The sequence below is a fragment of the Antechinus flavipes genome, chromosome 6, assembly GCF_016432865.1.
Source record: "Antechinus flavipes isolate AdamAnt ecotype Samford, QLD, Australia chromosome 6, AdamAnt_v2, whole genome shotgun sequence".
Classification (NCBI taxonomy): Eukaryota; Metazoa; Chordata; class Mammalia; order Dasyuromorphia; family Dasyuridae; genus Antechinus; species Antechinus flavipes.
In genome coordinates this window covers 193,145,668-193,171,065 of record NC_067403.1, presented here as the reverse complement: position 1 = coordinate 193,171,065, position 25,398 = coordinate 193,145,668, and the positions used below count along the sequence as shown (strand labels likewise).

At 35.7% G+C, this 25,398-nt stretch overlaps 1 protein-coding gene across 4 annotated transcripts in view; it reads left to right on the top strand.

Annotated features, from left to right (window-relative positions):
* RGS12 (regulator of G protein signaling 12) overlaps positions 1–25,398 on the top strand; it is a 247,830-nt gene that overhangs the window by 178,353 nt on the left and 44,079 nt on the right. For 2 of the 4 annotated variants that reach the window (XM_051964985.1, XM_051964989.1), the window contains 7 exons: positions 1,286–1,480; positions 1,907–1,980; positions 2,938–3,064; positions 5,930–6,026; positions 7,234–7,313; positions 7,822–7,975; positions 10,821–11,426. In XM_051964985.1, coding sequence (XP_051820945.1) covers positions 1,286–1,480; positions 1,907–1,980; positions 2,938–3,064; positions 5,930–6,026; positions 7,234–7,313; positions 7,822–7,975; positions 10,821–11,426 — 1,333 coding nt within the window. Of the gene's footprint in view, positions 1–1,285; positions 1,481–1,906; positions 1,981–2,937; positions 3,065–5,929; positions 6,027–7,233; positions 7,314–7,821; positions 7,976–10,820; positions 11,427–25,398 lie in introns of those variants that run through there. The other 2 variants (XM_051964988.1, XM_051964986.1) reach the window with 2 other exon arrangements.

Below are 25,398 nucleotides of genomic sequence, written 5' to 3'. Positions count from 1 at the left end.
TAAGTGCTACATATATATGTGAGCTAGAGAACCATCATCTCATCAATTCCACTGAGTTAATACCTTGTTTCAGTTATACTCCTCCAGAGTTCCGGCCCTCTACATCCCGCCGTTCCCTCCCCCCCCCCCCACCTATTTTTCAGGGAGCTACCTTCTCCATGAGGGCTTCTAATGACCTCTCCCTAATTTGATTTCTAAAGCAGTTATCTCTGGCACTTAATTTTGACTTTTACTCCTCTGTTATTTTATATTGTCATGTGGCAGAGTGGTCGTAGAGTAACACCTTAGGCTCATCACTTAACTCCTATATGCCGACTTTCTTCATATATAAAATGGGGATAGTATAACTTGTACTGCATCCTACCAAGTTGTGGAGAACACCTTCAAGGGCTATAGAAATAGGAAAAAACATTATAGTTTATTTTGCATAGTAACTACTTAGTTAAAAATTTGTTTGATAAATCCGAGTTGTAACCTGTCACTCACTGCTTTAGTGAAAGTATTCAAAGAGACTTTGTCAGGTACCATCTTTACACGGGAAGGATATTGGAATACAATACTTCTTGGTTTGGGAGAAGGGTGTTAGGGAGCCAGCCCTTTCCATTAATCCTTAAAATTACAAAAGACAAACTGCTTGTACTCTTACTTATAAATTCTTAGTAGGCTTTCTCCATGCACCGTACCGTCTAGATTTGTTAGATCTAGCACTTTCAGATCGATAACTGTTTGTTGACAGTGTAACAGAGTAACTGTGATTGTCTAAAATTGTCTAAGTCTATATGAACCCAGGACCATGTTCTTCCTGTCTATTGTCTGAGTTTGAAACCAGTTAATTTCACATTTAGACATTAGAAAGTTGGTCACCAGATCCTACATTGTTTTGAGCCTGTCCACTCATGGATACCATATTAGGTCTGGAAAGCTTGATGCTTTTTTGCTGTGACCCCACCATGTAACCATGAATCTTTATGGCAGAGTCGAACTTGAGGCTCCACAAGACTCCCAAGTGTCGCTTCATCAGATTAAACTGTAATTGGGAAATGTTTTTGCAAAATGCATAACAATATAACATACCATGGATAATGTTAACTTTTTTTTACTCAGTATGCAGCCACATATCCATTTTTATTTGAATTGGACACTACTGCTATTGAGCTCAATATGAAGCTATTGAGATAAATAATAGTTTGCCTGACTCAATAAATGTTCTTCAGCTGAGATAACTTATTCTTGCTTTTAATTTTTACTTTCACTACCTTATTCATGTTTCTTTCTCTCTCTTAAGTCCGACACCTTTAGGGTCTCAGTGGCTGAAAAAGACAAGTCGTCCAAGCACTGCTGCATAAACCTTCCCGATGGGACATCATGTGTGGTGGTTGTAAAATCTGGATTCTCCATCAAGGAAATATTATCTGGGCTGTGTGAGAAACATGGCATCAATGTGGCTGCAGTCGATCTTTTTTTAGTAGGAGGGGACAAGGTACTTGGTGTACGCTTGTGATTTTAAAAGGATACTGGGCTTATCAGTGGAGTGCAGCAGATGGTGATTTATTTATCTTGTTTTAAGAAAAAATTCTAGCAAAATATTTTCTCCATTCTTACTTTGTTCTAACTTCTAATGTCTGACCTTGTTTGCTTAGCATTTCTTATGCAAACAATGTCTCTTGAAGTAGCACAGATTATGAGAATTATGTTATGTTGCTTCCTGCAAGCTCCCAAAGCTATTATTAGTATTAGATGCAAAGAATGCTAACTTTTCTTTCTCTTTTGATGGGCTATTTTTGAAGCTCTGCTTTTGTTCTCTGCACAGCTGTGCATTCCATTACATATTGTTCAATATTTCAGGGGAAGATGCTTGTTCCCACTTTAATTTTGTTTGCTTTTGTTCTTTTCACGTGCTCTGAAGCCGTTGGTGCTGCACCAAGACAGCAGCATCTTGGATTCCAGGGATCTACGGTTAGAAAAACGCACTTTGTTCCGGTAAGAGAAGAAAATGGGTTTCAACCTAGCTCATGTCTCTCTGGTCACAAAGGTCTTTTTAAAAAATGAACTTCATAATTGCCTTTATGACTAAGTAAAAAGTAGGCACTATCTTTGCTTTCTGTATGGCTATTAAAAAAATGTATAATTTGATTAAACTGGCTCCCTCCAGTGTGCTATTAGCCATCAAGGGCCAGACAGGAGCCTAAGAGAAAGTTGGCAAGATTGCCCATGGAGCAGAGAGATGTCATGTGTCATGTCGGGGCACATGAGCGTGGTGGTTCTCCCCATTTTTACCAGTGCTCCGCTTTGGAAGCAACTTCCTTAGAATATGCTTGATTAAGGCAGGAAAGACCACAAAACAGTGGCCTTGATGTCTTTGTCTTCAAGCAAATCTTTTTTGTTTCTTCTTGGTACCATACCCTAGTACAGAAGAAAAAGCATCAAATCAGGAAAGTCAGAAGGGATTCCGACGTGGATACTTATTATTTGTGGAACCCTACACAAATCTGAACTTTGGTTTTCTCATTACAAAATGTAAACTCTAGATGCAATCTGCCTAACAGTCTTATGAAGAAAATAGTTTAGGAACTTTAAAACGATATATAAATATGAGGTGCTTTTAGGTCTCTAGCTCCAAAGATAAGAACAAGGTTAAATTTTAGAATAATTTAGTTACATAAGTAGATACTTTTCTTGCTAGGTAGTTTGTGCAACATGAGACCTTATTATGAATCTTGAAAGAAGTCTTTTCCAGATTTACTTGTTGGGAATTAAAACAAAAGGTTTTAGTGCATATGATTGAAAGTAAGAAGATAATGAATAATACCTTGGCATTGGAGCAAATGCTTTACAAAACATAATAGATGAGCAATATGTTTTTAAATAAAGATTTCTATAGATTTAAATGTAGTTGTTGCAAATAGTTTCTCAGCACATTTCCCTCCCTTTTCCCAGGCTTGATCTAGTCCCAATTAATAGGTCAGTGGGACTGAAGGCCAAGCCCACCAAGCCAGTGACTGAAGTGCTGAGGCCTGTGGTGGCCAAGTATGGTTTGAATCTTAGTGACCTTGTGGTGAGACTAGTAAGTATCTTTTAAATTATGCTATATGTTTAGCACAAATCACCTGGTAAATTAAAAAGTAAATATTGTTTCGGTGACTTTTTCTCATCTTGGCATTCTCCATTTTCCTTATAAATGACAATACTTCAGTATTTGGGAAGAGCCATGATTTTAACAACATGGGTAATTCCTCCTCGAGTGCAGATTATAGCCCCTCTGTACTTCGAGAAAGTGTTTCACATATTACTGCAGCCAAGAAAAGTCTGTCCTCTGATCTTCTGGTGATGAGCCTGTCTGGCCTGACGTAGGCCAATCTGAAGACACAGATACACACTCCTTCCACGGCAGAATCCAGATCTGAAGCCTCGCCAGCTTGAGAGAACAAGGTTACCTCTACCTGAGGAGGAGGCACGAGAGGGAAAAATAAGAACATGGTGCAAATGATTCTGAAGGCTATCAGAAGAAGGGTAGACCATTGGTCTTCTTGTTTACTTTGGGCATCATATGGTAGACCTGAAAGAAACAGCCTTAGAAGAGGGGTCCTGAGACGGGGCCTCCCATTTCAGTTCTGCCATTTGCCTCAGAGGCCTCCTGTAAAATCAAGGCGCTGGACCAAATGATCTGTGAAGGTTCCCTCCTGACCCTCTCTGTATATAGCTATCCTGGATCATTCACTGCATGGCTTGTATTTCACATGGCTTTGGTTTGTCAGCACTGTTCTAATCCCTTCCATTGTTCAAGCCATCACATGTATTGTGGGCAGTGGGGAAAGGTAGATGACTCATTTTTGTTTTTCACCTGCATAACTTTCTAAAAAAAATGTATTTATGTTTAGTTATTCCCAGGCTCTTTTCCCATCAGCCTAACCCTCCCCATCTGGTACTGAAATGTGTTCCATCTGCTTATTAGTATGATGGTTTTGAACTCTAGAGCATTTGACAGGATGGAATCATATTTGCAGATACATAGGAGAGTTGGGTCAGAGTCTTTCTCTTCCTAAGAAAAGAATATGACTGGACCTAGATTTCTCTGGTCTAGAGAACTCTTCCTCTAACTCTTGCTCTACCAATGTAGGATGAAAAATCTTGCTGTACCAATGTAGGGAATCCTTTTCTCTGCAATTCATAGTCTTTAAAGAGTTGCTTATAGCATTGAGAGGTTAAGGATCTTCTTGGCTTCAAAGCTAGCTCTCCAGCCCTTATCCCATGCTGTCCTAAAGAAAAACATGAAGAAAAGCTTAAGAGAGATATAGTAGACTTTGACCAGATGTAAATCTATTCTTCTAGGCATAAAATAATGTTTTCGTTATATAATTCAACAGTCACAAATATCTTTTTTTGTCATTTATTTCATATGTTATATATTTTATGTTCTTTTTAGCCATAAATTCCTCTGAACTGGTCATAGAATATCTTCTCTCTTAATGTAGTGTTTAAATTTGAGTTTGTCATCAAATTCATGTATTTAACACAGCCTAATAATCTGATATTTGACAGTAGGCATTCATTCTATCTCTATAGCTCATTGACTGAATATAGAATCATAGAATCATAGATCAGGAAAGAATCTTAAGAAGTGATCGTGGTGATTCTACTGTCAAAAGCAAGATAAAATTATGGAATGTGAGGATTGGAAGGGATTTCAGAGGTAATTTACTTCAACCTGTACCTGAATAAGAATTCTGTATATCACTTAATAGATAGAAGTTGTCACCTGGTTTCCACTTTAATGGGTTCTCTAGTGATGGGAAACCCACTTTTCCAAAGCAGGACATCCTACCTTTGAAAAGCTATAATTTCTTAGCAAGTTTTTTCTTATATCAAAACTAAATTTGCCTCTTAGGATCCTCTGCTCTTGTTCCCAATGCTGGGATGATGAAAAATAGTGTACTAGGAGATATTTTGAACTGGTTGCCTCATAGTCTTTTCAAATCTAATATAAGCAAAATAGAACTCAGTGTTTAACCTACAAATCCATCCCTCTTCCTAAACTTCTGTATTTCTGTTGGGAACTCGACCACGCTCCCAAGAATGTCAGTGATCTCACAGTCACCCTCCTATTCTAACTCATTTCAAATATTCAGTCGTCACTTTCTCTCATCCTTCCTCCTATCGCCATGCTCATGGGCATTTCCCTACTTCAAGTTCTTAGCACTTTTTATCAGGACTATTACGGCAGCTTCCTCATTGAGCTCCTGCCTCAAATCTCTTCTCTCTTCCATCCTTCTTGTCAAAGCAGCCATGTTGCTTAGATCTATGGTATTAATGTCCAAAGGAAATGGGCCTCTAAACCATACATAAGGATCCCTGAGAACCTTATGTTGACTTTGCACTCAGAAGTGTTACAGCCCCATTGGCTAGATTTTCATATCTTTGATTAGACTATATACACTAATAATAGAATATGTATATATTCTATAGATAAGAATACATAGTCTAATATTGCCAAACTACAGACCCAAATTTAGGAACAATTTTTACCTGATTAAAATTAAGTTCTACAAGGTATCTTAATCTGTTAAACTAAGTTTTGGGGGGACCATGAAATCTCAATTTTAAATACCAATTACAATGGTATTAAAAAAAAAAAAACAATGCTACTACATATATATTAGCAAGTATATTGACTTTCTGACACAATATTTAAATGCTCTGCCTGTCTATACCTCAATCTATTTACTTTATAGTAATTGTTTTTCAAATATAACAATAGGAATGAAAAAATAACCAAATTGATTTTTCAGTTCTGTGGCATTCCTTTAAATTAAAATCTACTATAAATTGATAATAATTTAAGTTCTTGGATTGTCTAGCTGCCACCTGAGTTTTACATTTCAGGTATAAAGAATTTATTTATGTTGTAAAACAAATTGTGATTTACCTTTAGAGTGGAGAAAAGGAGCCACTAGATCTTGGTGTTCCTATTTCTAATTTGGATGGACAAAGAGTGATATTGGAAGAAAAGGATCCTACTAAAGGAAAAGGTAAATACACAGTATGGCTTTTTATTTTGTCTGCCTGCCCATTTGTTTGAATGTGTTGATTGGCATCAAATGTGGGTTGTCACTAAGGAATTAGGGGTACTTCTATAGTTATACACCTTCTGAGAGTTACATTCTGAATACTGCTGTAGGAAAGAGGGAAACTTCACACTGGTCTAAGGATGTTAATATATTGGTTTGAACATTACCCCCTCCCCCCCAAACTGGCTTGTATAAAATGAGTGAGGACTATAATGTTATAATCAGGAATATTTTTAATATATACATTATATTTATATTGATAGCTGTCAGGGAAAATATGTATTCATATAACATATATGTGGTTTCTGAGAGATTTCAATTTAGGAGCTTTTCTATATGCATTTACTGTCTATTTTCAGATCAGTATGGTATTTTTTATAGGTACATATGTTACCTGTTTATAAGTACATATGTTATAGGTGCACATATTATGAGTTCAAATGTATAATTACATTTCCTAAACCATATCTAAAAAAAAATCACTGCTATTTTTGTTTTTATTTTAATATGTTCTTGCCTGTGTCTGATACATGCAAATGAAGACAGCCATTTCTTTCGCAAAAGAAATCTAGTCTGCTGACCTCATTCATGACAAAAGAAGTCCTTTTCAGTATTTGAATATGTGAAGCCAGCGGGACATTTTCCTTCTTTATTGTACGTCATTTTTTTTTTTTTTTTTTTGTCCTGGGGAGAAAACCACTCAAAATATTTGTCCAAGTCACTTCTCCTCTATGGGTCATCATTTTCTTTTCTTTAAATAAGAGGTTTGGATTAGAGAATCTCCAAAGTTGTTTTTTGCTCCCTCTAACATTCTTCAATTTCCAGAAGTTTTTATTTCATGTAATTCAAAATAGCTTTAAATTTACTACTTTCTCACCTTTGGGCTTATTTTCCAAGTATCACTTACGTGGCCACAGATTATGCATCATAGACAATGAACAAAGTGACTTTCTGTGTTCTAGAAAATAGAAATTTTTATTCTTTTGAATGATTATTTTGTAAATATATGTCACACTTGTAACTTAAAAAAAAACCAGTATTTAAGAAAAACGTTTTCTTATAATCTCTCTGCTTAGAGGTTTAATCTCACTTTCAAGGATAGCTTGAGTATATTTGAATTTCGATGTTTGGATGTCCCAGGATTATAAAGATATCTCACTTTGTTTAGTATTCACAGACAAACAGAAAGGTGCATCAGCCAAACAGAATATAGCTGTAATTCCCAGTTCCAGAAATCACTCTGCTACGGTAATATTTCTCACCACGTTTGTTCCACACATTTCCTCATGGTTGTAAGTGTATCTTTAAAAGTGGAAGCTTTGGGTCCCCCTGCCAAGCCCCACCCCTGGCCATGCCCCTCTACTGGCCAAAGCTATAAATATACATGTTTCTGTTGACCTCACTAACAAGCTGTATTTTTCCCTTTCTCTGAACTTGTTTCTCCTCCCAGAATTGGAGAGCCACAATTCTGTTGGGTATTTCTGTCCTTCTTCCTGCAACTGCTCAGTTCATTTCATTTGTAGTCCAATAGTTCAACTTAATATTGAACCATTGCTTTCTTTTCCCATAATGCTGGTTGTGGCTTAATAAAGATACGCTTGATATAATCTTTACATTTTATGGGGTTTAATCAATATATGTAACATCTGTAACTCCACAATCTGTATTTAAAATATTTCTTGTTTAGCAATGTATTGAGTGTTTATTACAATGTATCTGAAATGTAAGTAGAACTTTGACTTTCCTTCTAATACAGGGAGAGGAAAGAACACTAGGCAAGTCTAATTCTATTAAAATAAAAGGAGAAAATGGAAAAAATGCTAGGGATCCCCGGCTTTCAAAGAGAGAAGAATCTATTGCAAAGATTGGGAAAAAAAAATATCAGAAAATTAATTTGGACGAAGCAGAGGGTATGTGAACTTTTTACAACTTCCACATGTTTTAGTTAATGCAATTAACAGTTTTCAAGCAAAATTATTAAAAACCATTCTTTTTTCTTAATCATTGGAAAATTAAGTTCATTTCATTCAAGAATATGCATCTTTCATTGTCGTGTTAGCATATTTATACTATTGATGTAACTTGGAATAGAATAAAACCTCATTAATTTGGATTATTATTAATTATTGGTTTATTTTAATGAATGAATATGACTCTTTGCAGTTAGCAAATATTTGTGTTAAGCCATGTGTAATGCAGTATATTGGCGGTGATATAGATGGTTCCTGCTCTCTAAAAGTTTATATGCAATAAATAGAAGAGATAAGACATGCAGAAATAAATAAATTAGAAATTTGATTATGACAAATGGTTAAGAACTTAACTAAAGAAAGGATGCCTTCTATCCTGAATAGAAACTTTAGAGAATGTTTCTGGGGTGAGTGGCATTCAATTTGAATATTGAAAGAAGGATTAGTTATTGATAGATGATAGAGATTGTAGGAAAGGGCATTCCAGCTGAAGGGGAGCAGTGTGAGCAAAAGTATGGAGGCAGGAAAAAATAGCCCATCTGCAGGAGCTGCTAAGGAATCTAGGTTGGCAGAAATATAAAATATTGATTAGGTGATAATGGGGGAAAAGGCTGACAAGGTGAGTGGAAGCCAGATTGAAGAGAGCCTTGCACACAGTAGAAGCTTAAAAAAATGTTTGCTGAGTTAAATTGAATTGAATGCTCAGCAAAGAATTTTGAAATGAAATCTGCAACTTAGAGGGCACCAAGAGTTTGGGAGCTGTTGAATGAAGGATCTTAACAATCAGGAAGATAAATTATTTTGCAACCAAAAGCATCATTTACTTACAGTGTGCTCAAATTCCTCAGAAACAGCTCCTACAATGAGGCTAAATATGCTGCTTGCCACTTTGTTTATTTTATTAATTTGCTTATCTGATTTTTTTTTTTTTTTTGGTCATGGATAGCTTAATGCTAAAACTCTACTCAGTTTAAATGGAACTCTAAATTATAAAATTAGTTGCATTCAAGTTAATGAGGTTTTATTATAAAGCAGTTTTGGCCATGGTTTAGTTCTCGTCAATATTTGTGTGACAGTTCTTGAAAATCACTTTTTAAAAAAAGACACATGGTGACTTATGGTTAACACCAGATCTTTCTGTATTTCCTTTATAGATGAAAGATGCTATTGAAAAGATTAAGGGGAAAAAGAGGTAACTTTTTATAGAAAACCTCCTTCCCATAAAAAAAAATGGTAATAAAGTAAAGCAGAAGGATTCTGGGTTCTGATCCAGCTTAGCCACTGATTTGCTGTCTGACCTTAGACAAGTCATGGTCCATCTCTGGACAGTCCCAGTTTCCCCATTTATAACGTGAGAAATGGACTCAATAATCTCCAAAGCATTGAAAACTGTTGGAAAGTTACAGCTTTCACTGTAGCTGTAACCAAAAATTTAAATTTAGTTAGTATAGCAGTTAAATATGTGTCGTGTAACTAACCCTTACTAACTTTGTTGTAAAAATATAACATTTGTTAACCTCATTCTTCAGTGACTTTCATTCACCAGGTAAGTGGTTTGTGATATTTTTGTCATACTGAAGTTAAAAAATAGAAAACTTCACTTTGGTTGTTTATGTTCAAGTAGCACTAAATACATGATTTTTATAATCTAGCAAGACATTTTTAAGGGGCTCAAAAGGGCTTAAGTGAAAATTTTAAAACACGCACTAGTTTAAGACTAAATAATATTCAATCTTATCTTTTGTGTAAGGTATGAAAATCCAATCCTGTCTGCAGGAAATCACAATTCTGGATTTATTCTAGATGGGAAAAGTGTCCAAAGATTCAATAAGAACACACCTGTTCTGGATAGAAAGTGGAAGGGAACAGAACCATTGTTTCTTCTTTTTGGTGCAATGTCCCTTTACCACACACAACATCAAAGTGATGGAGGCAGGATTTACATCTAATGAGTTAGTTGGTATTCTGGACCCTGAACACTGGAGGAAAGAGTGGCATCCAGAGGAATGCCTTCCTTCTCTCCCCCTTGCACAGGCAAGTTGTTGGCTTCCTTTTAGAAGGATTATTATGCTTAAGAGCCAAGAACACTATCAGGATGGCCCAGCTCCAGCTCTTCCTGATTATTCATAGTTCTATGAATTTTATAGCTAGTGGAAATTGCTCCACGAAATCAAATGGTTATATTACCAAGGGATCTTGTACTTTACTCTCATTATTAATCTGAGAGTTATGTTCTGGGTGGAGAGAGTAGGGTCCTGGAGGAGCATCCTTGAGTTGGGGAGAATCATGAGATTAAGCCACCCTGTTCTGGATTTGTAGTTTTCATAATTATATCAATATCTTCATACCTTTAAGTTTTAACATCTCTTAAAGATACAAAGATATTGATAAGATTACACTAAAATATAAAAAGATCGAGTGACTCTAAAAATAAACATAGAGGCAATATGGGAATTAGTGTAAAATATTATATTATGTATTTTAAAATGTATCTGAAACATTGGGAAAAAACCAGGAGTCTAGATTTTATAAATCTTTATTTTTAGGTACTTGAATATAGCCATTGTAAATTCTGAAGATACTCCCAGAAGACAATCTAAGACAAAAGTTTTGCCTTTATGAGTGAAAAGCTCCCCAATTAAGATAGCCCTTAGTTCCAGGGCCCTAGAACAACAGGACAGTAGATAACTCAGGAGCCAGCCTCCTGGAAAATAAATTTGGTGATTGTTGACATTTATCAGTGATGTTTTCTTTAAAATGGTCAATATGGGTTTTTCCCCAATAGAGTTTTTTGAGCTCATTTCCAAGGCTCAGAGCAACAGAGCAGATGACCAACGTGGGCTGCTAAGAAAAGAGGACCTGGTCCTGCCAGAGTTTCTCCGTTTGCCATCTTGTGTCGCCGAGCCAACTGCATCCACTCCCGCCGCAGCCAAAGGCCTAAGCAAGAGAACTGCAAAAAACGGCAGCAAGGAGAAGGCGCAACCCAATGGGAAGCTGGAATCCCCTCCCAGCGGTCCTGAGAGTCCGGCCAAGAGCCCAGGGCCTGCCGAGAGCAAGCCCCGGCCTCCGCTGGCTGCCCTCCCCACTCAGAAGTCCTACAGCGGCCCCTTCAGTGCCCCGTTGTCTCCGATCCCACGTGTCCAGGAGGCGCAAATATGGAAGAGGCAGTCGGAGGAGCTCCCCACCGAAGGCATACAGACTATAGATGACGACAATGTTGCCGACTTAACCCTTGTGGGCGAGGGAGACATCAGTAGCCCCAACAGCACTTTATTACCGCCTCCTCCGACGCCACCATCGGATGCTACGAAACTCACCGAAGCCAACTACACACCCCCAACTCCTCTCACAGATAAACAGGAAAAACCCGGATATCAGAGATCCGTTTCAGGTATTTCTAGATTTTGATTTTTTTCCTCTACACTTGCAACTTACTGTATGTTTTCACTTGTTAATATCAGTATTCTACATCCATTTTTCAGTTTTAAGAGTCCAAATTAGGTTACCTTTCTGAACCATCCATTTTTGAGTTAGAGGTTTTCATTACAACAGTCTCTTCATCATTAAAATAAATTTTGTTTTTTTAAATATTGAGTGTTACAAAGTCTGAAATTAGTAAATGATGGATTATTGGGGTATTAAAATTCTGATAATCTTCAGTATCACAAAGATATTAATAAAAGGATAAAACACTTGCTGAAGATGAAAGTTGCCTCCTGCTCTAAAGAGGATTTGAATTTCAAATGTAGCCCCGCAGGTACTTCTGGTAATAGTTTTTGCCCCTTCCCCCCCCATTTCCAGAAGAAAAATATCATTATAGGTTCCTACATGTCTTGATCTTGCTTTTGGTTTAAATAACATTGCCTAATCCTTTAAAAACAACAACTAATCATTACTATATAAGTGCAGTAGAAAGGATTGAAAATCAAAGCATTGAATCAAATTGAAATGGTAATGAATGTCCAGCATAGAGGCCAGGGCCTTCAGAGAGCATTGAAACAAAAACTGGGGAAATTTAGAGTTTTGACTTTTATGGCCTAAGGACCTATATTACTCACCATTAGTATATCCAGGAAGAAAAAAAAATGACATTTAATTTCTAGTACTAGGAATAAGCACAGCAAATGATATAGATTTGGCTGGAATCCATTTTAAATCTTAAGTTAATTGAGTCAGTTTAAATTTAAAATAAAAAAAAAAACCCATAATTTAGAGCAGTAGTTTCCCTAAAAGCAGAGTGTGAAATTTGATATTGTCCAAAAGTGTACATGTTTTTGTAGCAAATGCTGTTTCCATGTGCTACAGATGTTCTAAATGGAAGTGTGATTTGTGGCACACACATGATTCTATCATCCATCTGAATATAAACATATTCAGGGAAAAAATTTCCAGAAACCATATTCATATTTACTCTTTCGCTCAATTAATTGTGCCATGGTTTGTCGGACCACCATTTCTTTTAATGTAAGATAGCATTGATATTTTTAATATATATTTTTACATGGTGATGCCTGTTGTTTCTTTTATGTCTTATCAATGAGATGTAAATATCTTTTGGATTGTTATATTCTTCTATATGGTAATGTGAATGATTTCTTTTTGCTCTATCACATTTATTTCCATAAACTGACAGAAAAGGTCTATGATCAATTGTTGACTGACCTGTAACCCAGGGCTTTCTATTGAGGACATATGAAGTGCATATTTTCAGTGTATTTTATGTATATATGTATAGATCTGTATCTCCCTTTTCAGAACTTGTATACCCCAGTGGGTTTTAGTTTTTTCTATTAAGTGCTAATATGAGAATCCTCACCCTTGCAGCTTTAGAAATGGAGCATATTTTAATGCATGCATTATATTTCTGTATAATCACTGAACTGTAGCTTTCACCTTTTCTGTTTTCTGCTCTTGCTTTGTAGATACTTTTGTGTAGCCTTTACATGTATTTTGTATGTGTTCTTTTGAGAGGAATAAACTCTAGATCTAATTACTCAACTGGTTTTATACTTTTCTCTTTTTTATTTGATTATTTTCTGCCTTGATAGCCAACTGTAGCTGTCATCTAACTCAAAGCAATTAAAAATGTTTCAGTGTGATTAAGTTAAATGTACTTTATGTGATGTTTCGGTACCTTTTAAAATGTTAATGGTACCGATCTAGACTGGTGTATGTATGTAAAAACTGAAAATATTAAACTGAAAACAAATATATCTTTTCCTTTGGAAAGTGAACAGATTTTTTTGGAGATCACTGGGATTGATAATAAAAATGAAATAACCTATCTGCATGTGAAGTCTGAGATTTAGATGTTTACTTTGATTACCTTAAAGCTATAATATATTTAAATATCAGCACACATTTTTAGTAATCTTAATCATCTAATTATATAAACAATTCATATTATTATTTAGGTAGACTGGTCTTACCCTCACATCACTTTTTATATTTGCGCATCTGTCTCTTCCCTTGTCAGTTATTTTTCATGCTTCCTTAACTCTTCCATCAAATGGGAATTCAATGAAAAGAGGAGGTTAAATTGAAATCTAAAGACTTATTTTGTTACTAGTAGCTTTTGTATAAGTTATATCGAGAGAGAGAAAAATGAGAGAATAAGGTTTTAGACCTTCTATATATTTCCTCTGTTTTTTCTTGTCTTGAATAGTGCAAATAATTGAGAACATACTGAGAACATAAAAGACTTGAGTTGAAACCATTCAACCATAGCGGCATGGTTTTTAAAAATCCAAACTGATCCCAACTTCCAGAGCAGTTAAATTACCAGACTTGAAATTAGACATGTATAAGCTCTTGGTTTCTTTGATATATGGATATTTGTATGTGTATATATCTTTATAAAATGTATGTGTATGTGTGTTTGAGTGTGTGTGTGTGTGTGTGTGTGTGTGTGTGTGTGTGTGTGTACACATACTTCTGGAAAAATTGTGCGTTTAACTCATTAGAGTTTTTCAGAGAACCTTTACCTTTATGACCAGGAAAACCCTTCGGTTCAAAATACTTTTGCAAGATTAAATGAATTAAATTATATATATATATATATTTACTTTTCCTAAAGAACAAATCTAGAGTGAACAGAAAATCATCAGTTCTCTTAAGGTTCAAACTTTTTACACTATATATTAAGGTTGGCCTTGGATCAATTTCTCTTTCTCTCTCTCTCTCTCTCTCTCTCTCTCTCTCTCTCTCTCTCTCTCTCTCTCTCTCTTTCTCTCTCATTCTGTCTGTTTCTGTCTATCTCTCTGTCTCTGTATCTGTCTCTCTCTCTGTCTCTCTGATTCTGTCTGTTTCTGTCTCTCAGTCTCCCTCCCTCTTCCCCTCTCTCCCCACCATCATTGATAGAAAGCAATAGAGCTAAGATTAGAATCCAGATTGCCTATTTTCTGGCCCAGAGCACTGTGTTCCTAAAAGCTGATCAGAAGAATCTTACCAGTTTTATAAAAATCCTGTTTAATTCATAGATGGGAAAATGATATATTTTTAGCACTGACCAACCTAATCAGCCAAAACCTGAAAGTACCTAATTAGTGTCCAGTCTTTCCAAGGTTGGGTTGAAACACACTCTGTTGAAGGCAGAGCAAGATGTTTCTTTGAAGATGAGGCTCCTGGTGAAATGTTAGAAAGAGGTATCAGTTTATACCAAATCTGCTGAAGGCTGAAGTCCTTTGGGAGAAGCAATGTTAATATACTGGACCTCCTGGGAAACACTACTGAAATATATTGTTACTACTAGGGTTTAGATATTATCTTCTCACTGTATGAGCTCTATGAGGGGAAGGCTACTTTCATTTCCTCCTAACCCCCAATGCCTAACGTGGCTATCTCCTTTTGAAAAGGGTTTATTGTTAAATGAAGGAAGGAAGGAAAATGGGACTTCATATTGCAGGTATGGATTGGGCTAAATTATCTCTGAAATCCCTTCTAATTCTAGGTCTATGATTCTGTTGTTCTAAATGCTACAATTACAAAGAATGAAACAATTTATACTCTCAAGAAGTTACATTTTATCATAGGAGAACATATCTATAATTATGTGTAGAATATATAGAGATATATGTATATAGAATAAACATGAGATCAATATAATATAGTTAGGGAGGGTGGGCACTAGTATGTTGAAACTTCTTATAGTGGTACTGAGATTTATATTTTGAAAATGAATTAAAATTCTTTTGGGGGAGATTTGAAAGCTTTAAATCTTTCAAAATAAAATTTCTAACACATTTTAAAAGTCATATTTAAATTGCTTTTTACTTGTTCACTCTTGAAAAATAAGATTTGAAAGTCTTAACTAGCTATACTTTTCTGCCTTTGCCATTTAAGGGTTTTTTCTTTTCTGTACCATATGTCTGGCATGGTTCATTCTGCTGTTGATGTTTCCTCCTGGGGCTGTATGCAGAACGGCTGTTTGGCATACTGGTGTGCTTTTTTGCTTTCCATGGAGCCGATTTGTTCATTTTGCTTCTCAGTCTCATAGCAGCAATTCTAGCACTCCAACCCTTACCCTGTGGGTTTGGAAGAGAGAATATATCTATAACTTAGGGGATGGGTGGGGGGTGGGTGGGGAGGGAACAGACTTTCTAAAGCACCCTGAATCTCAAATCAGCTCCAGCATTCACTGTTTCTCACTGATCTCATCATCCCATCCTTTGATGTGGCCCTGGGGTTGTGCAATGATAAACCATCACTTTTTATTTAAGAGGAAAAAAAATTTAGATCTCTGTTCCTGTAAATAGTTTAAAGATGAAAGGATACAAAATGAATTGAGTCTTGCTTTGGTCATGGAGTCACATCATATTTAAGAGTTATGGGTGAATATGACAGGCACTCCCTTCTCTATTAAAAATGCAGTTTTTATTATTTATTATTATTATTAGCATAGATTTGCTTTGATTGCAGCATTGTCTGCATCGGGTAGGAAAACTGTTTAGTCATTAATTTCCATTTGTTGAGCACTGTAGTAGATAAAAAAATCTTTTAAGTGGCAACTTGTGCTAAAGGATTGTCACCTATAAAAGGGCAGGACCTTTTTCTATCATTGCCTATAAAAACTCATAATTATAATTGACATCAATATTTGCAAACATCCTCTCACAGAACTAGCATGAGTTACAGCCATTTCATAAATGAGAAAACTGAGGGCCCAAGAAGGTGAAGTGAGGGACTTTTGCTCATGATCACAGAACTAGTAAGCATAAAGTCTAGGATTTAAACCTGACATTGCATCCAGCACTTTCCCAGCTAGTCTGCACGGCTGCTTCTTCATTGGAGACCTGCTTAGTCTGTAGCAACAATAACAGTTAATACTTATTATGTAGTACCTCAAGTTTGAAAAGCACATTGCAGTATTAATTCATTTGAAAATTATTTTTTTTTTTTACTTCTTGTCATTTTTTAGTTGTATCTAACTCTTCATTGACCTCTTTTTGGGGTTTTCTTGGCAAAGATACTGGAGTGCTTTGCCATTTCCTTTTCTGGCTCATTTTACAGATGAGGAAACTGAGGAAAACAGGATTAAGACATGCTCAAGGTCACATAGCTAGGAAGTGTCTGAGGCTGGATTTGAACTCATGAAGAGAGCCAGCAAGCACTTTATCCACTGAGCTAACTACTTGCCCTTAGACATTATTATCTCCATTTAAAGATGAGGAAAGAGAGAGTGAGAGAGGTTAAATGATTTGTTTTAAGACCACACAACTAATAGGCATCTAAGGTAAGCTTTCAGCTCAGGTCTTCCATATTCCAAGTCCAGAGATCTGTACACAACTCTATGCTGTGATTAACAAAATATAAAGAGCCCCTCTTTGGGTAATCTTAGGATTTTTGTTGAGAATTTAAAATTTTATTATCTGGATTCATCCTAAGCAAACAACCTTCTGTGTTAGTGGTTGGGCTACTTTGGGAATCATTGATCATGTCACTGATTAACATTCATCTCACCACTAAAGAAAAATCAACAGTTCTCAGTTTAGAGATGTGACCCAGTTTGCAGAAAAGCAGTAAAACTGAAGATTTCAAATTTGTCCAAAATTTAGATTCTCCAAAGATATGAATTATTCATGTTCTTTAGTAAGATTATCTGTAGACAAACCCAAGAAAATACTGATTAAAATACCTGATCTTTGTCCAGTAGTTCCTTCAAGTAAAAATAAAAAAAAGCTTTGGTGGTAAAAGAGGGGGGTTATTGTACCCCCCCCCCCCAATACCACACTTAGAAAAGCATTGGTTATTTCTAGACAAATTTCTAAAAGTTAAAATGCAAAACATGAGAAAGTTGAAAGAGTACTTAAAGCCTGAATATCTCAGTTTAAATCCTAGTTTAGATTCTTCTTGACTATGTGACTACAAGCCACTTTTTTAGCCTCAGTTTATTCCTTTATAAAATAGCAATAATATTTTTAGTATCTTTCTCATAGGATTGATGTAAGAAAAATGCTTAAAAACATGTAACAGTGAAGGAAATCTGAACTGTTATCAAGTTCAGTTTCTTACAAAGTATCAAAATGGGTAAGTCAAAAAGTCTTTTTAGATTTCCCAGAAGAACTGAAAAATGCCTTACCATCATATTGTGTGTGTGTGTGTGTGTGCATGAATGTATATAAAAATATAATTATATATTTTTAAAGTTCCTTTTTTATAATTGTTTCACCTGTATATCTGAGCCTTTTTATTTAGGAGGAAATTCTTGTCCTATTGTTAAGAAAACAGTCACAAAAAGATTGGAAGTAGCTCATTCATCATCAGAGATAATAGCCAGTTAACTTAGTTGGAAAAGACCTGTTTCTGTTTAAATTTGGTATTCATCTGTTTGGTATTCCAAATCTCATTTGTAGACAGAAAAAAAAAAAAAAACCTAGGCAACAAGAGGAACTGGGAAATATTCAGGACTGTTATCTGATTCTCATAGACTTAAAGGAGAAAGGGATTTTATCTTGCCTATCATTACATTGGATTCCTTTTAGTCTTGATTGGGAAACTAGGATATCTTATTTTACATTGGTCCTGAATCTTTGAAAAGTTAAATGATTGGGATTTGGGGTATGTAAAGTAAAGAAATATTTCTAGAATCATATTAAATCATTCTTGACTTGTTTTTTTTTTAAATATTAAATACCCTATCTCTCTCGTGGTTTCAGCTACAAGTAAATTAATCATCCAGAAATATCTATTGAGAATCTACTGTTTCTCTACCTTTACCACAAAACTCTCCAAGATGTGACTTCTTCCCTTAAGAGGGCCTATGATTAGTCACATATAAAACAAAGTATATTTATGTGCTAAAATATGATACTAGTTATCAAGTGCTTGTCAGTTTAGTGAAGCAAATGATGAGTGTGAGCTGGAATAATAAAAAAATTTTTTTCATGGTGCTGGAGAGATTGGATGTAGCCTTGAAGTACAGGGGGCTTTTATATACTTAGAAGGGAAAGGGAAGACAGATCATTCCAGACAGAGGAAAGGACCAGAGACAGATACACAGAGAGTGACAGAGACAGAGAGAGGAGTGACAGAGAGAGAGACAGAGACAGAGAGACACACACAGAGAGGATGACAGAGACAGAGAGGAGAGAGATAGAGACAGAGAGAGAAAGAGGGAGAGAGAGAAAGAAACATGGAGGGAGACACAGAGACAGAGACAAAGAGCTAGAGATAGAGAGAGGAGTGACAGAGAGAGAGAAAGAGAGACAGACAGAGAGACAGAGACAGAGAGACACACACACACAGACAGAGGAGAGAGACAGAGAGGAGAGAGACAGAGACACAAAGAGAGAAAGAGAGAGGGAGAGAGAGAAAGAAACATAGAGGGAGAGAGGGAGGGAGACACAGAGACAGAGAGAGAGAGAGACAGAGACAGACACACACACACAGAGACAGAGAGGAGAGAGACAGAGACACAGAGAGAGAGAGAAAGAAACATAGAGGGAGAGACAGAGACAGAGATAAAGAGAGACAGAGAGTGACAGAGACAGAGGAGAGAGACAGAAAGAGATAGAGAGAAGGAGGGAGAGAGAGACAGAGAAACATAGACACAAAGAGAGGGGGAGAGGGAGAGAGAGAGAGGAGAGAGAGAGAGGAGAGAGAGAGAGAGAGAGAGAGAGAGAGAGAAAGAATACATAAATGAGAAGATAATCCTGGTTTATTGAACAGTGGGAAACAAGATTAGTGAGACAGGGAAGCAATCAGATCATAGAAGGCCTTGTTAGACAATTAATGGAGTTTAGATTTGGTTCCATAGGTGATAGAACATCATTTTAGTATTGATAAGGAGAAATGACATGATAAAAGAAAGTGTTTTAAGAAGATTTCAGGGGCAGCTAGTGTATGGAGCACCAGCCCTGAAGTCAGGAAGACCTAACTTCAAACCTGGTCTCAGACACTTAACACTTCCTGGCTGTGTGACCCTGGGCAAGTCAACTTAACCCCAATTGCCTCAGGAAAATAATATTAATAATGACAATATTTCATTGTTCTGTAAAGGTCAATTGTTTATTCATTCAACAGATTTTATTAAGCATTTACTATGTGTTGAGAATGGCTGGGAGGGTGGGGAGAAATAAAAAATTTAGATGACACAATCCCTGCCTTCATGGAGCTTATGGTGAAAATGGGGGACAACACACAACTATAGTACTTCTTATCCCGTGCACACTAAATATCTGCAAACAAAGTACGATGTGATATCTGAAGGAAGAGGTCTTTACCGACCAGGGGATCAGATAAGTTCATGAATGAGGTGCCATTTTAATTGGACTTTGAAGGATGGTAGGAATTCAAAAGGTAAAGAAGAGGGAAAAGGACATTTCAGTTATAGGATTCAGCATAGTGAGTAGAAGCAGAGAGATGACCTAGGATGCTATTGTGGAAATTCAGAGTAATCTTATACAGTAAAGGCCTGGTCTGTGGTGGAAGCAGTGGGAATGTAAAGAAAAAAACAAATCTGAGACATTCTTTAAAAAAATTACTGAACCTGGTGGTAGTTTGGATATAGAACATAGAATAAAGAGTCAAGAGTTGGAGGAGAATGTTAACCCCATTTTTTGGGAAAAGTAGTTGAAAGGGAAGAAGAGATGTAATGAATTCAGATGAGTTTGAAGAGATAGCTATTTATCTAAGTAGAGATTTATGCATACAAAAAAATGAATGAGACTGCACTGAAGTGCATGAATAAGGTCAAGGTTAGAGAGGGTCACCATAGAGATTTAGTAGCTGAAGTCACAAGAAAATATGTGCTAATGGAAAAATTAAAAATAAAAAGCAGAACATCAGGGCCAGATCTTTGAGAGGGAAACCATAGTTGGGTTGGGGGAGGATGAGATGAGTAAGAGAAACAAACATTGGATACAGAAAAAAGTAGTTAAGAAAATCATAAAAATACAAGATCACAGAAATCAAGAGAAGGATAGAAATTCAAGACAGGATGTTGAAGAGGGAGGGGATGATTGTGAGCTTGAGATCAAACAGCCAAGAAAACACCATTTTTATGTGACCTGCAAATTTCTGCATTCTTGGAAATCTTGGACCATTAGATTTCTCAACATTCTACCTTTTGGTAATGCAAAGTACCATCTTTTATTTTCCACTTAATTTGGGAGGAGATGTAGTTAATTTTGTAGTTAATACATTTTTAAAAATTAAAGCTTTTTATTTACAAAACACATGCATGAATAATTTTTCAACATTGATCCTTGCTAAACTTTGTGTTCCAGATTTTCTCCTCCTTCCCCTCACCCCCTCTCCAGATGGCAGGTAATCCATACATGTTAAATATGTTAAAATATATGGTTTAGCATACTTTCTGATAAGATTTTCTCTTGGTGTGAGATTACCTCACCAGGTAAGTTTCATCATAATGTTGGGAGGAAATCATGGACAGAACATATAGCATCATAGATTCAAAGGCAGAAGAGAAGACAGAGGTCAGATAACCGAATTACCATATTTAATAAATGAGGTAAATGAGATTAAATAGCTTATCCAAAATCATAGAATTAGACATTATAGATTAGGTAGATTCAAGAGATAAAAGGATATATACACTGGATAAATATAAATATGCTTTAATGTGAGAAATAAATGCGTGCATATTCTAAAACATATCCAGTAGTAGATGAGGAAAAATGAGCTTTTGCTTTATTCTGATTACATGGAGAAATCTCCAAGGGGAGACCTGAGGCATCTCTCAAAAATTAATAACATGCAAAATGCTTTGGGTAGATTATAGCAAGATTTTGAAATTATAGTCAATTTGAATAAATGTATTCCTTTATTTGTCTGTCTGTCTTTAGTCAATTGCATTTAAACAAATTTAAGATTTACAAAAATGTTTTTATTTTAACTCTGAGAGCTAAGTACAGAAGTAAAAATACCTCTTTTATAGATGAAGAGATGGGTTTGTTGAGGTTAAATGAATAATGTTCATGGTCACAAAGTAAATGTTAAAGCCATATGACAAAGAACATTTATGTAGATTTCTGTCATTTCAGCTTTTAGAATTTTCTTTACTTTTGTTGTTGTCTAGTCCAGGTCTTTTTAAACTTTTTCCACTTGCAACATTTTTTCTCTTGAGAAATTTTTACATGACTCTGGATATAAAGGTATATGAAAGATGTATGCAAATCATTTATTGGTAATAAATCATAATTTTGCAATACTTATATTTACTTAAGAGATGGATATGGGATTGTAAACCACAGTTTAAGAATCTAGGATCTAGTCAGTTAGTCATGTCCAATTTTTCATGACCCCATTTGGGACTTTCCTTGCAAAGATATGAAGTAGTTGGCCATTTACTTCTATAGCTTATTTTACAGATGAGGAAATTGAGGTAAATAAGGTTAAGTGGATTGCCCAGGGTCACATGGTAAGTGTCTGAAACTGAATTTTAACTCTCTTCTATCTTTAGGCATGCTGTTCCATCTATTGAGTCAGATAGCTGTCCTATGTATTTTTTGGTCAGTATCTTTATAGAATCTCCTAGTAGAAAGGAATCTTTCAGTTCAATGAATCCATGTACTAATTTATTCCATGTAGTAATCCATTCCTCACTATCTTTTGAGAGGTAGTCATCCAACCTTTGAACACTTCCAGTAATGGAGAAGTCGTAGTACCATAAAGCTGTTTATTCCATTTTGGAGGCAATTGTAATAATTGAGAAAGTCTTTCTTTTTTGGAATTGAAAACTGCCCTTTCATAACTATTCATCCATAATGCTTCCTGAGAGCACAGAATACCCAAGATGAGCTTATTCCTTTTATAGTCCTTCAAATACTTAGCAATAAATTTCATATATTACTTTCTATATTTCCTTCTGAACTTCCCTTTGTTTTCTTAATTTTCTAAATGTTTCATTGACCTTGTGTTTTTGGCATCACTGTTGCCAATCACCTTTCTTTTCTTTAACCTCTACCCTCTCCAATGAAAACATCCAAGAAAAATTAAAAAAATTTTTTTCAACAAATAAACAAAATCAAGCAAAATTAATTACACAGTGACTCTGTCTATATCTTGAATCAGGAGGAGAGTGACATGGTTCTCCAGTTCATGTTTCCCTGACTGACTTTTTGTGCAATTCTAGGATGGAAAAATCACTTACTGTAATTTCTTATTGAATTTGTTGATCATTATTTAGTCAGGTGGGAATTTAAGATCTTGTTAAAATAGGTTTGTGAGATTTACTAGATATGCCTTCATTTAATGGCTATTTTGATTGTGAGTACCAAGCTTCTTCTTTTCTAAGCTAAATATTTCTAATTCTTTCCACTGTTCATCATCTAATATGGCAGGGTCTTACAGTAGAAAGAGTTCTGATCTTGGAGTCAGGAGTCCTAAATTCAAATCCTGGCATTATTGTTTATTAGCTGAATTTCCTTGGGCAAGTCAATTTATCCAAGCCTTAATTCCTTCTTTGTAAATTGGGGATAATACCTGCCTTCCTGTCACATAAGATAGTTGTAAAGAACATCAGATTTTAAAGTTGGAGGAAATCAGAGTTACTTCCAACCCATCTTTAAATCTGTTTTACAACAAAAAATCATATGGCTTTGTCCTTGAAGACTTCCAGTGATGAGGAATCCACTGACTCCCAAGGCAGCTCATTCTGCTTTTAAATAGGTCAAGTTGTAATGAAGTAGTTTTTTTAAAATTTTATTTATTGAGTGAAAATTTGCTCTTGTTTAGCAGGATTGTAGCAAGGAACTAATTGTTCCTTGTTCTAGGGTCAAGAAGAACAAAGGTGAATTTTTCTTTGACCTAAAAACAACTTCTTCAGACCTAAAAACAACTATAATTCCAGGCTATGGTCCTATAAGCATCCTGATCACATTTTAGTTTGTCAGTGTTATTCCTAAAGTGTATCCCAGAATTGAACATAATCCAGATATCATCAGGGCAGAATACACAGAAGCTATCAATTTCTTTGTTCCAAACACTGTTTCCCTATTGATACAATCTATAATCACATCATCCTTTTTGGCTGTCACATCATAATGTTGATTTATATGAAATTAACTGGCCCTGAAACCGAGTTTTTTCACACAAACCTATTCTCTATCATGTCCCCTGTGATGTACTCAAACATTGAATTTTTTTAAACCCAAGCATAGGAATTCACAATAATTTCTCCATTAAAATTCATGTTGGATTTCTATTGAGATCTTTTTAGATTCATAGTCTATTATCTCAACATTTTAGCTATCCCTCCCAACCTGGTATCACTTATAAATATGATAAGCATATCATGTCAAACTTGATCCAAGTCATTGATAAAATAGCAAATAGCAGAAAACCAATACTCTGGCACTGTGCCAGAGACCTCCCTCCAATATGACATTAATTTATTAATAGTGACTCTGACTCTAGTCATTTAACTAGCTCTGAATCCATCTAACTCTGGCTATCTCGTTCTTATTTTCTTTATTTTCTCTATAAGGATAACATGAAAAACTTAATAGTCAAATGTTTTGTTGAAATTCAGGTATGCATTTCCTTGACCAAAAAAGAGAGAAAATAAAGTTAATAGTGACATAGCCTGTTTTGGAGGAAACTTTCGTGCCTTTTGGTGATTATTGATACTGCAAGTTTCTAAATGCTGACAGGCCACCTTTTTAGTAATGCTTTCAAGAATTTCATCAGGAATCAAAATCAAATACATCAAATTCTGGAAAAGGGACCTGCAGGGGACTTCAGAGAACAACTTATCCAACCCATACCTGACTGAGAATCCCTTCATCCTCCTCAGTTTGTACTTGTCCTTCCAGACTTTGCTTTAAGACCTCTAAAGATGAGTGTTTAATCCATGTTCCCCAAAGATTCTACTTTTGAATTGATTTTGTTGAAATTCACACAGTAGAATTTTTTTTCTTTAGCAGCAAAACATTTTGTGCACAAAGGTGATTTTTTCTACTCCCATACTCCTAATTCACTTCAATTTAAGAACATGTACCCTTTTTAAATGCCTATTATGTGTAAGGCATTGCTTAAAAAAAAAAGCAAAATAGAAATAGAACCTGCCCTTAAGGAGCTCATGGCTGAGGGAAATAACATAATTAGCCTTGTTGGGATCTCACTGTTTATATAGAAGACTTCTTATTTTTCATTTATTGATTATCTTCTATATTTCCTTTTCTCTCACTATTCCTCTTCATTTCAACTTCCTCCTGTTTCTGAAAATGAATTTATCTGTTTTATTGAGAAAATTAAGACCAGTTCCCAAGAGCTAATTTACCCAACCCTACCTTAAACTCTTGGTACATATTCATTTGTATGTCCTCTCCTCACTCTCTAGTTAACTATGAAGTGGCCCTTCTCCTTGTTTGAGACCAAGCCCTTGTACCTTTGAACCCATCTCCATTACTCACCTACCATTCATAGTCATCATTCTCTCTGTCTTTGTCTCTGTATCTGTCTCTTTCTCTTTCTGTCTGTCTGTGTGTCTCTCTTGTTGTATCTCTGTCTCTGTCTTTCTGTCTGTGTCTCTCTGTCTGTGTCTCTCTTTCTCTGTCTCACTCTTTCTCTTTCTGTCTCTCTCTGTCTCTGTGTGTGTGTCTCTCTCTCTGCTTCTCTGTCTCTCTTTGTTTCTCTCTCTCTGTCTGTCTCTCTGTGTCTTTCTTTGTCTCTGCCCTCCATTATCTACAAACATGCTCAAATCCTCTCTGGTCCTTCACTTTATCTACTCATCCCCTCAAACCACTATCCTATGTGTTGCCTCCTTTTTGACTGTCAAACTCCTAGAAATAATCCTCTACACTCCCTGCCTCCGAGATTCCTCACTCCCACTCACTTCTCAACACTTTGCAATCTGGATCTCAATCCCATCACTACTGAAATTGCTTCCTCAAAGGTTGCAA